Raw genomic sequence first — 12858 nt, forward strand, 5'->3', positions numbered from 1 at the left:
AAAATCTTGGGAGATACTGTGTCTTTTATAATTATGTATTTAATAAAATTTAAATGTATAATTTCAACTTAAATATATGATAACATTAGCAGTGTTTTTCTGTACCCCCGCCTTTTTTTGTTCATTCCAGATAGGATTAAAGTTACCCTTAATTTGATGATTATTGAATACATGTAGGAAGCCAAGGTGAGCTATAAGATCCAGCTGACCAGAGTGCTGTGAACAAAGACACAAGGGCAAGGAAGAACTGAAATATATTTGTATAATAGTAATAGAAAATATTAATTTCTTGAAATCAGCAAGTATTTACTGGAAGTCTTATAGTGTAATGAGACTGTGATTGAATAAACATGTGAGATTGAAACACGACACTGACACCTTAGGCAAAATGTTCATCAATAAAGTTTTGATTCTTACCTATAAATTATAAAGGGATTTTTATGGAGTATTTGATATAAAATGCACAGCTTAGTATATAGCATTTTCTAAACTATACTAAGCCCTGACACTTAAAATACAGAAGTTTAAAAAAAAAGTTCTTATGAATGATCTTATTGAGAAAAGAAAACATTAAAAACAAAAGATAAAACAAGATCATATATAACATACTGGAATTCAAAGCACAGAGTTAGGTAGAGTAAAATAATAGCAACCGTTTTTACTCTAAGACAATGCAGGTAAATATCAGACTTTATTATTGGTACTTAATGCACTGCTCACATGGGCTTTCCTACAGAACTGCTGTTTTCTAAACTGATTTTCTATAATCAGACTTTATCTCACTCCAACTTAAGCATTCCTTATATTTTTGGGTTTTTTTACCCTTCTGAACTAAAATACTAAAAACCTCCTTACTGTGTTGATAGGTTTACTTTATTTCTTGCTCAGACTCATACAAAATGACTTGTTGCAAATACTGAGTTTTGCGCTGTTATACTTCACACTGTCTTTTCACTAAAAAGCAAAGTATTTAATGAAAGATACTGTAAGGTAGTAAAATGAGAATCATAAAATATTAATTAAGCAAACGGGACTTCTGACGTGAAGTTTGAAATATTTTATTTTCCAAATAAATAACTTTCTATTTGTTGGTTCTCTGAAATACAGGGAGAAAACTTGCCCCGAAACCTAACTTGTGTTAGATAAACTTACTGATAAACTACGGTTTATAAATTGCTATTTATAAACATTTTTAAGTAATTTCTAGACTGTACCTGTAATTCCAGCGTTTCTAAAATATCTGTTAAAGTTTAACATGATTTTATGTACTGAAGAAAATAGGCCTGGAAGTTTATATTGTTTAGGTAATAGTTAGGCATATACCCTTCCCTTAGAATCCCTCATTTCTTATTGTTCACTCTCAGGTCAGCTGTAACCTTCTCAGAGAAGCTGTTTCTCTAACCACTCACATCTCGTGCTCACACTCCTCTTTCCCCCTTCCAGGCCCAGGTTGCATATCTCCCTCCCCTTGAAGCCTTCCCTGATTCTTCTGTTTCCCCCTCTCCCTGCAGATTGAATTCTTCCTTCCTCTGTACTCAAATTCATTAATTCATCCAGTTAATTGTTCAGTCACTCACTCAAGAAATAATAGAACCACCTATATCAGTCCTGCATCCACTGTCTTTTTATCTTTGTATCCCTGTTATCAAATTATTGGGTTGTCTGCCCCATTAAAATGGAAGCTTCCTAAGAGCAGAAACCTGTCTTTTTTTTCTGGCTGCTGAAACCCTTGTGCTTAGAATAGTGCCTGGCACATATGAAGGTGCTTCATAAATATTTGTTAAAGGAATGAATCGAATAAACAAATATGTATGCTTTCTTATTAAGATGCTAAGTTAATAATTTTTCTCTACTGGTAGATCATCCTTTATAGGTGAGGTTCACCTGGGTATATTCCCCCTTTTCTTTCCCTTCTATTGGTTGCTTTCTCTGAGAGAGAATCTATTTAACCATTAGACTTCAAACATGTGAAATTCTAATCTATCCCTCTTTGAAGGTCTATAGCCTTAAATCTTTAGGGATCTGTTCTCTCTTACAAGTGAAATTGCAGTAGTTACCCAACTGACCTTGGCATCAGGGTTTTGATCTTTTGCCCAATGCATCTCCTATTCCTATCCTCAGTTACAGTAGACTGCAAAATTGTGGGCTTAGGCAATAGTTTTGGAAGTGCTGTTCTCCATTCCACCCACTGGGTGAGGGCTTGGCTACAGGCCAGTCTCAAAAAGACCTAAGGCTTTACAAAAGCTATTGAGGTGTTTATTTCTAGACCCTGAACAAGACCCTTAATGGGGGGTTTTAACCAGACTTTAAGAACAACATTCTAGAGGACTTTTTAGCTGAAAATATTAACTCATAATCAGTAGAAAGTATTAGACCAATAAGAAGGATGCTAAAAGAAACAGATAATAAAACTCAGAAAAACAGAGCAGCAGAAGATATTTTAAGAAATGAAAAGGGAGAAAAATGCAAGGTAAACATTATATTCTGTTAGCCAGAAATGAGTCATGACTGATGAGTACAGAATTAGTGCTAGTCATATGCCTCTGTTACAATGGGAGAAAGCCACATATTCTAGAGGAAAAATGTGCATGATAAACAGCCTGAGTCATCACTTCTAGTATTTAATTAAAAGTCTTCAAAAGTCTCCGTAAAATCTACATGGAAATCTTTTTACCTCTTTGTTCTTGTATGGGCAATGCTGCATTTCCTCAAAAACCAACACACTCAAGGTAATAAAAATTGATATGCTGAGTGTATCTAACTACATATTATGATCTTTAAAAAATTCTCCTCCATAGTAGGAATAGTATATGTTCCAGAAGTTAGTCTGTAAATCAATTGTTGTAACATACCCTGAAGAAACAACTTAAATGATAGTTTCCCAGAACATCTCTAAAAGCCTATCTAACTAGGTGTGATTAAAGTGCCATTAATACAAAGCCACATTAAATATAAGCAGCCCTTTTTAAAGTCAAAATAATAATTACCAGGCACTGAACAAAGTGATTTACATTCATACTCTTACTTAATTCTCAAACCACTATACGTTATATATCGTCTCTTTTTAATGATAGAAGATACCTAAGAAGAAAAAATTCAAAAGCCTGTTCAGGTCACAAAATTAGCAGTGCATTCAGGATTTGAATTCGGCACCAACTGACTCAAAGTTCTTACTCCTTACCACTATACTATCCTATCTTCATATGTAAGAAATATTTATATATTTTATATACCAGGAAGTATACCGATTTCTATAGAGTTCACCCCATCCATTTTAGCAGAACTAAAGATAAAACCTTAAGAGAAGGTCAGCATAAGTGCCACAAAAGAGGTATGGATAAATTTCCGTAGGGCCGAAACATTCAGTTCAATGGTTTACAATTATTTGCATGTTCTGGATTGTCTGGGTTTGAGTTTTTATTTATTGATATAGGTTCCTAAAATGTATTTGAGGTATATTTAACTTTTTTTATAATTAATAATAGTTCACGGAAGAAAAGCTTGGCCAAGCAGAGAAGACAGAATTGGATGCTCACTTAGAGAACCTTCTTAGCAAAGCTGAATGTACCAAAGTATGGACAGAAAAAATAATGAAACAAACTGAAGTGTTATTGCAGCCAAATCCAAGTAAGAAACTTTTTACCTTTATCTACATTATTGACTAATCTGATTAAAAGAACCATTAGTAGGTATTTTTGATGTTAAAAAAAGGTTTTGATGGCTATTGGAAAACAGTTTTCGGTTTGTGGCTTTCAGGTGTATGGGTTGTGTGTGTGTGTGTGTGTGTGTGTGTGTGTGTGTGTGCTTTTGGTGAGGAAGAGGGCGATAAACACCTCTTTGTGTACCCTTTAAAAAATTGACTAATAGTGTTTTCCTTGCCTTTGTAGAATCCTTTTGAAAATTTCAGGGTGAAGTTTGTTTTTGAGAGAAAGAGAACATACAAGTGCCCGCCCCCCCCAACTCCTTGAGGGAGAGGGGGAGAGAATATCCTAACCTCAGTGTGGAGCCCAACGTGGGGCTCAATCTCACAAAATTGAGATCATGACCTGAGCCAAAGTTAAGAGTCAGCACTTAATGGACTGAGCCACCCAGGCACCCCAGGAGTGGCTTTTAATTTTAAGAGTTAGGAAGAGCTGAAAATAAGTTAACCTTCCTTTTCATACAGGGGAGAATTGTCCCTAAATAATTAAGGGAAAATTATATGGAAACTTACATAGTTACCAATTATTTATGTTTATGCTAAGTTTTATATATTTACATAAATTATTCCATTTGATTTGCAGACAACTGTAAGGTTTTTCAGATTACTCATCTCAATAATTTATCAAATAAGGTACACGATTGTTTATTAATTGCAAATCACAAGTTAGCATTTTATACAGTGTAGAATAGCTAATTAGAAGTGGAAATTGGGGGGCGCCTGGGTGGCACAGCGGTTAAGCGTCTGCCTTCGGCTCAGGGCGTGATCCCAGCGTTATGGGATTGAGCCCCACATCAGGCTCCTCCGCTGTGAGCCTGCTTCTTCCTTTCTCACTCCCCCTGCTTGTGTTCCCTCTCTCGCTGGCTGTCTCTATCTCTGTCGAATAAACAAAAATCTTTGAAAAAAAAAAAAAGTGGAAATTGGGGGCGCCTGGGTGGTACAGCGGTTAAGCGTCTGCCTTCGGCTCAGGGCGTGATCCCGGCATTATGGGATCGAGCCCCACATCAGGCTCCTCCGCTATGAGCCTGCTTCTTCCTCTCCCACTCCCCTTGCTTGTGTTCCCTCTCTCGCTGGCTGTCTCTCTGTCAAATAAATAAATAAAATCTAAAAAAAAAAAAAAAAGAAGTGGAAATTGAACTAGAACCTGGTGCAGCAACACCTAGTCTTTTCACTCTGAGCTTTACACATCAAAACTGAAGAACAAATGCTTTCCTTCCTGTTTTCCCCCATGTTGTGACCATGTTGTGAAATGCAGTAAGCTCACTTATAGATACTAACTTAAGTTCCAAGCTTTAAACTTTGTGTTCCAAGCTTTAACCCATTCTGTGAACCTGAAGCACTATACAAAACATTAGTAATTCTGTACCATTTAAATTAAATCATGGTAACCATTTGAAGTATACCTTTTACACTTTGAGGCCTGTTGTCTTTGGGCACCATGTGATATATCTTACTCATTTAAGGCTTCTTAAATTATATACCAGGGCACCTTGAAAAAGTAGTGACATTTTTCCTTATATTCCTTGCTCTATCCACAGTTCTTCACATAAGTAGCCTGTTTTACATGTTTTTCTGAATAGCAGACAAACTCATACACAACTGGTAAAAAGGGGAATTTCATTAGTGTAAAGTTATAATGGCTTATATAATACAGTTTTACATTAGTATTTTAAGTCTAAAGTAGTAAACAAAATTGGATTTTTTATTTGTGCTCTGATTATAAAGTTATGTAGATTATGAGTGGTCAGGCCCAAACTTCTTTTTTCTGTAAGCCGTGTAATTTTTAGGATATGATTTTCCAGAACCTAAGGTTTTTCAAAAATATATATTGCATTATAGCAGTATTGCCCACATACTCTTGTAAGATTTTATTATGGTCTATTGATGCCCTATTGAAATAAACATTTACTTAAAGTATGCCAAATGTTTTATTAACTGAACAAAGTCAACATAGGATTCAACTTTAAACTTTTGACCAAATAGGTAGAAATGCACCAAAGCTAAGAATCACTCTCATAGTCAGGAAATGAAATTCTGAAATGTAGTTAATATCTTTTAAATGGTTATGTTTTGAACTGACTCATTTTGGTTTGAACTAATTTAAAGGTTTTAAAAGTCCTGCTTAAAAACTTCTGATGCTGCTCCAGAGCCTACCACAAAAACGAATATTATTCCAGTAGCCTATATTATGTATTATAATTCATGGTTATGCTGCATCCTCAAGTGTTTCTATTACTGGTTCAGTTCACTTTTTAAGTTTTCAGTGCACAGTGTGAAACTTCTACTTGAGGAGGAATTATCTGAGATGCTTAAAAGGAACCTATTTTTTTTTTTTTAGCTTCTCTTTAGGTTGTAAATTTGATTTATAGTTAATCATTATTTCTGGAAACTGACCTTTTTCTCATTTGTCTCTGACATACCTATTAGGCAGCCGTGTTTAAGTGTGAATATTTTGTATATTGCACTAATCATCTTTTCAGATTTTACTGATTATTTTTTTCCTTTCCATGCATACTAGCATTCTGCTATTTCTTTTAACCTATCTCATATTTTAACCTTATTTTTAATGGCGAAATCTTTTGAGTGAATACATGCTGAGAGATATCTGTATATCTTGTACTTTAAATAAAATTAAATAATATTAAGCCAAGACATCATATTGCTTATCTCCGTGACCGTTCCAAACCTAGGTTGTTCTGTTCCTTAATTTCCCGTGCCTATATTTAGACTCTAGGAAGGAGAGAGAGCGTGTGAGCAAGCAAAAGCATGATAAAGGTATTAGAAGTATGTGACTCTTTGGTTCTAATAGGTACTTTATATCCATATTTCCATAGCTGGAAGTCCCTGATTTTGAAATTGAATGAACATATATTCAAAGGTAAAAATCAGACCGTACGAATGGGGCAAAGGCAACTTGATCAGATATTAAGTGAATACCAGCGCTTTTAGAATTTCATAGACTATTCATCATATGATAGTTTTACTTTAAGTAAATATTTTTGTGCCAAAATATTTTATCAGATTTCTAAAGTATAAGTTTCATAGAGCTATATAATATTCTAACATAAAAATTAAAAGTTATGTATTAAGATATGTACTTAAAAGCATCCTAACTTGATCTTATTTTACAGGGTGATAAATGGGTAGTAGAAAAAAAGCCCAATTTTTTAAATCGTTTTACTTTTTTGAAATCATTGATAATTTTAAACCTTTCTCCTAGATGCCAGGATAGAAGAATTTGTTTATGAGAAACTGGATAGAAAAGCTCCAAGTCGTATAAACAACCCAGAACTTTTGGGACAATATATGATTGATGCAGGGACTGAGTTTGGCCCAGGAACAGCTTATGGTGAGCAAAAGGCAAAAAGATCTGCTAAAAACTAGCCTTACTTTTAGATTTTTACTCGTAGAGACATCATTAACATTTATCTAATATTAGTAGAATCAGTTTTAACTTTGAAATAAATAAAAATTTATTTTTAAATTTTGGATAAAGTGAGAAATAGAGGTGACCAGTAAATATAAACTGTTCAATTTAATATTTAATATATTTAAGTATGTATTATTCTGGGAATTCATATTTATCATTTTAGATCTAAAAAGTTAAATGAATTCTTACTTGTACTCCCATTGAATCTTGCAACCTCCATTATAGTACTTCTTTTGATATATTGTAATTTTTGTTTACGTATGTCTCCTCTAGATGATTTTTTTTTAAGCTTTCTTGAGGTCTTATTTATTTGTATAATAAAGTACCTGGCATGTCGTTTTTGAACATACTACTAGTGCTTTCATTACACAATAATGTCAGTACCACAGAAATGTTAACAGTGGTTATCTTTGGATGTTTGGATTACATTTCATTCTATTTTCTTCATATAGTTCAATTTTCTACAGTCATGTTTTACAGTTATGCCAGCTTTGTTAGTTGCTGAACTGACTTTTTAAATGTGTAACTCTGAAGCTCATTATCCCTCAAATCTAATTTTCTCAGAATATAAGACTATTTCAGATTTCTCCTTATGTGGGTATGAAATGTAGGTAAATTAAATTATTTTCTACTTACAGTACTGATTTATAAAATAGTTCATAAATTCTGGAACAAAATGAACTTAAAGTTTTAATAGTTACTTTTATGTCAGAAGAAAATAACCTAAATACTGTTTAATGAATGGCATTAATCCATTGACTAACTGTTAGATGTACAACTGAAACTTTTACATTGTGGCCTTCAAAAGGTACTTCTTTGAGAAGTTTGAAAATGCTTAAAATTTCTATAGTTTTATTTCTAAATTTTAACTATTAATTTTAAAAAATTTTTACACATTAAACAGTTTTTTTGTGCCTGCTCGTGCCAGAAGCAGTTAGATGGGGAGTCATAAAGGTACACGACACCCAGCCCTTTCCTTCCCAAGCTGAAGGCCTAGTGGAGTACGAACATTCAAAAGGCTTCTAAATTTTTTTCTTTTTTTAATGTGCTCAATCTGTTTTCACCTGTAGTAATTCTATTGACTGTACCTTGATTATTGGAATTGGGCTTTGTGAATCTATTTAATTGTAATAGATAGTAGCTAACAATTGAGTATTTCAGGCATTGTGCTAAACACTACACAATAAATGTATTATTTCCGTAGGTCTTCACTTACATCCTACCTACAATATAGATCCTATTATCTCCATTTTGAAGACACGGAAACTAAGTCTTAGATTACATAATTCATCTATGATCATACAGCTAGTAATTCAAAGAGAGATCTGTATCCAGACATGAGCTCTTAACGACTATGTTATATTATCTTCTTTGGCAATCAAATCTAATCTCATCCTAACATGGAAGATTTCAGATCCAAAGAATTGAAGCTTATTAGAGGTAGAACTGGAAGTAGAACATTGGTCTTGTGGTTCCCTTCCTTTTTGCTCTATTTTCCACTGCACTTATCCTATTTAAACATTAAGGTATATGTGTTGCAAAACATGGATTTTCTCTTTAAGATACAAATATACAATATTATTTAAAGATACTTGAGGCCCATGCATAATATAGAAATAGTACACAAATTTTAACCTGATCTACTTATGAAAATATTTTAAGCACTATGTTTTTCTAAACATATCTCCAGCTATTTGAGCTATGATCATAAATACTTTTTAGTGTACTTATCCTCTTTTGTTCCATTGGTTGAACTGGTACAATTTGCTGTGGTATGATAAGGGCTTCATGAACCTCTGTCATTTTCATTTAGATATTTATAAAGTTTACTTTTAAAATAAAACTAATGACAGCTAATTCTCTTTGATTTTTTAAGTAAGCAAGTGACAACTAATTGCTGGTTTTATGTTCTGATATTACCAGAAAATGGTAAAAAAAAAAAACAACAACAACACTCTTTTCCTTTGCAGGTAATGCCCTTATTAAATGTGGAGAAACACAGAAACGAATTGGAACAGCAGACAGAGAGCTGATTCAAACATCAGCTTTAAATTTTCTCACTCCTTTAAGAAACTTTATAGAAGGAGATTACAAAACAATTGCTGTGAGTTGGAAAATGTTCCCTTTTTTTAGTAAAATAATTTTTATATATATATATAATTACACTTTTTAATGAATAATTTGTCCTCTTACTGACTATGTAGATGTGGTAGATTAGAAAATTTAAATAGCTAGGTACATATTCAGCAGAACACAAAGCTAACCAAAATAAAGAACTATTGAAGGTATATACCCCATTTTTGTGTCCCTGCAGTGTTATTGAGATTACTTTACATCAATTTTTATTCATTGCTAGCACTAAAATTTGTAGACAAGTTCCTGGAATGATTATAAAAATATGGCACCAAATATCTCCATAGTATAGCCCTGTTAGCTATTCATTTAAACTGGGAGCCAAAAACCTAATTACTGTATTTCTGGCTGTTCAACTTTCTGTTGTTTTCATCCCTAGAAGTCTGTTATCTTTTCTTCACACAGCTGTGTTTTATTGCTGAAGAAATAAATATAACTTTCCCAAGCCTGATATTATTTTTTAGTTTTTTTTTTTAAGTGATGAAGAGTGAAGATCTAGGTGGATTTTTTTTCCTAAGATTTTTGAAATATTATTCTTTATTGTAAATACTACTTTAAACTTTAATTTGCAGATTTCTTATTGTAAAATATTCTAGAAACTCAGTATGTTTACAATGAATTTGTCTCTGGGTTAAAAAGTATTTTGCCTGAGACAAAGGAAAAACCACCAAGTTGAAATATGACTTGAAAGATATTAGATTGTCAGTAGGATGAAATGTGATATATGAAATCTGCCTGAAAATTAATAAAGCAAGCAGTGAATTTTTGTAAACTTACCTATTATGTTGAAGTTCCCTGTGAGGAATTCTCGGATACCATACTAATATTTATTCATTATTCATTCTATAAATTTGAAATTTCCTTTTGGAGTAGTAGAGTTGCTTTCAGTGCTATGGCACATTAAGTGAGCCTGCCTAGTCCTTGAGGTAGATCTCTTCGGATGTCAAGGAACTTTGACCTAGGTTTACCATAGGCACTTCCTAGATAAACTGGTTTTTTTTGTTTTTTTTTTTTAAAGATTTTATTTATTTATTTGACAGAGATAGAGACAGCCAGCGAGAGAGGGAACACAAGCAGGAGGAGTGGGAGAGGAAGAAGCAGGCTCATAGCGGAAGAGCCTGATGTGGGGCGATCCCATAACGCCGGGATCACGCCCTGAGCTGAAGGCAGATGCTTAACCGCTGTGCCACCCAGGCGCCCCTAGATAAACTGTTTGAAACAGTTTATCAACCTGGGCATTGCTGACATTTTGGATAGAATAGTTCTTTGTTGTAGGAGCTGTACTACATTGTAGGGGATATTTAGCAGCATCCTGGCTTCTACCTAGTAACATCTCCCCACCCCCCAGTTGTGACAACCAAGAAGATAGAGCAAAACAGTCCCTAGATGGCAAAACTGCAAAATATTAAAATTGGCATTCCTTTGTTTCTGCCATCACCTGCTATCTTTCCCAGATTTCCTGGGCATCTAATAATGTCTCCATTAATTTAAAATTGAAAACCGTAAGAAAAAGGAGTCAACTGTCACTTCATAGCCAATTTTGTAATCATTGATATTTGTTTATCAAATGATTCATGTATTTAATGGAGAATGATACTTTAAATGTATATGCTCTTACTGGATTTCAGCATCATTAGCCTTTTTTTCTTTTCTATATTTATAGAAAGAAAGGAAATTATTACAAAATAAGCGACTGGATTTGGATGCTGCAAAAACCAGACTAAAAAAGGCAAAAGCTGCAGAAACTAGAGCTTCAGTAAGTAGTGTTTTTTTTTTCATAGAAAAACATCTTAGGTTGATAAATTTAAAATTTGTAAAGTATTTTACTCCTATGCCATGCAAGCTACAGTCTATTACTAAGACTACAATATGATTTCAGGGTATTGTTTTTGTGTTTAAACAAACTTATCAGAACTTAATGCATCCAAATCAGTACAAAGTAGTCATATTAACAAGCAGTATTATTTCAGTGATAACACCTGTTGCTAAAAAATAAAAATTATAAGAGCTCCTAAATCTTTGTCATGTTCTTAAAAATATCCTCAGTGATGATGGCAAATATTCTTTGGAGATAGGTTTATTATATTTGAAATAGGAAAACAGATAGTAGTTAAGATGAGAATGAATCAAGTTTGAGATTGCTCATGTGTGACCTAAAAATTAAACTTGACTCCCTTTCCACATGTGAGTCAAGCTGACTAAAGGCATTGTCACCAAGAATAATTCCAAAACCATTCAAACATTTGCAGCATGGACTCCCAGGTGACTATTTTGAAGGGGAGGAAACCCATTTGGATACATAAGTTCTGCTATATTTTTCATAAAATCAACCTCAGAATAGTCTTTTTAAATGGAGTTGGTTAAATATTAAATATAGTAATTTAATGATTTATATTTATGTATTTATAAGTTTCTTAAAAGGTTTTATTTATAAGCTTATTAAATCTATTATTTATACTGCTTATATTTCCATTCCAAAGATTGAAGACATTAATCAGATAGTACAATATAAACAAGTCTGAATTTATTAGAGGAGGCTAACAAGTTAATTCTTAATTTATACTAAGGGATATGTTATGTCAAGAAGCATGACATTCCCCCTGCCTTTTGTTCCCAACTGACTACCGCTGTCGTCATCAAGAATCATTGCCACAGTGCTGGTGGAAGACAACTGTCACTCCCTTGTTTGGGGAAAGAAGAGGTTGAGACTTGTTGTATAGTGAAATTTAAAACTAGTAAAATTGGTACTGGACAGTGATGTCTTGTGAAACTACCCCAACACTTTATATGAGCAGAATAAATTTCTTCTAGAAATATTTTCTTCTAAATAGTTCCCCTTTTGGAGATTCTGTATTAGTTACTGCTAGAGAAGAGCTTGCTTTGACAAGACATTAAATCCAAATTCAATGGCTATTTCACCTCAGGATTTATCATGATGTCATCATCAAGAACACCCTAACTTCCCAAAACAGACTTTTCGCAGAATCAGAACTTTAAAAATGAAACTGTAGGTGACAAGAGACTCTAAATTAGGATTAGTTTCTGGTTGCTAATAATAGATTTATGTGGTAAAATATAAATTGATTTTTTAAAATACTAATTTCATAATCAGGAAAAAAATGTTAAGATAAATAAGGGTCATTTGGAAATAAGTCAAAATCTCTTCATTCAAAATGCCTATATGTGCCCAATAATGATTGTAGAATGAGACTACTGTCATCAAGTGTCAATACAAAACTTTCTTTAACAAGCACTATTACAGAATAATGATAATCTTTTTTACCTGGAAAAGTTCCAGATAACTTATAGATTTAACACTGTATAAGGTCCTTTGGTTATTCTAAATTATTTTATCATTGCTATTAAAATGTGTAAGAATTAAATATAATAGTAGACAAATTTTGAAAGATGTTTCCTATTGATATATCCAGAAAAGGTCTTGACAGTTTTTCTGTGCTGCATATTGTTATGGACAGATTTTTTTCCATGAGAACTTACATTTAAAATAAAAATGAAAGATTATACAAATGACTTTACTGAACAATTTCATTTGTACACAGCTTTTCTAGAATTTATGTATTGCATAAAGCAAATT

General features: G+C 33.0%; 1 protein-coding gene across 3 annotated transcripts in view; it reads left to right on the top strand.

Moving 5' to 3' along the window:
- The window catches only part of SH3GLB1 (SH3 domain containing GRB2 like, endophilin B1), a 37163-nt gene that overhangs the window by 8676 nt on the left and 15629 nt on the right, over nucleotides 1–12858 (top strand). For all 3 annotated transcript variants that reach the window (XM_034653818.1, XM_034653819.1, XM_034653820.1), the window contains exons 2-5: nucleotides 3486–3627; nucleotides 6921–7049; nucleotides 9101–9234; nucleotides 10927–11019. In XM_034653818.1, coding sequence (XP_034509709.1) covers nucleotides 3486–3627; nucleotides 6921–7049; nucleotides 9101–9234; nucleotides 10927–11019 — 498 coding nt within the window. The remainder of the gene's footprint in view (nucleotides 1–3485; nucleotides 3628–6920; nucleotides 7050–9100; nucleotides 9235–10926; nucleotides 11020–12858) is intronic.

The sequence above is a fragment of the Ailuropoda melanoleuca genome, chromosome 2, assembly GCF_002007445.2.
Source record: "Ailuropoda melanoleuca isolate Jingjing chromosome 2, ASM200744v2, whole genome shotgun sequence".
Classification (NCBI taxonomy): Eukaryota; Metazoa; Chordata; class Mammalia; order Carnivora; family Ursidae; genus Ailuropoda; species Ailuropoda melanoleuca.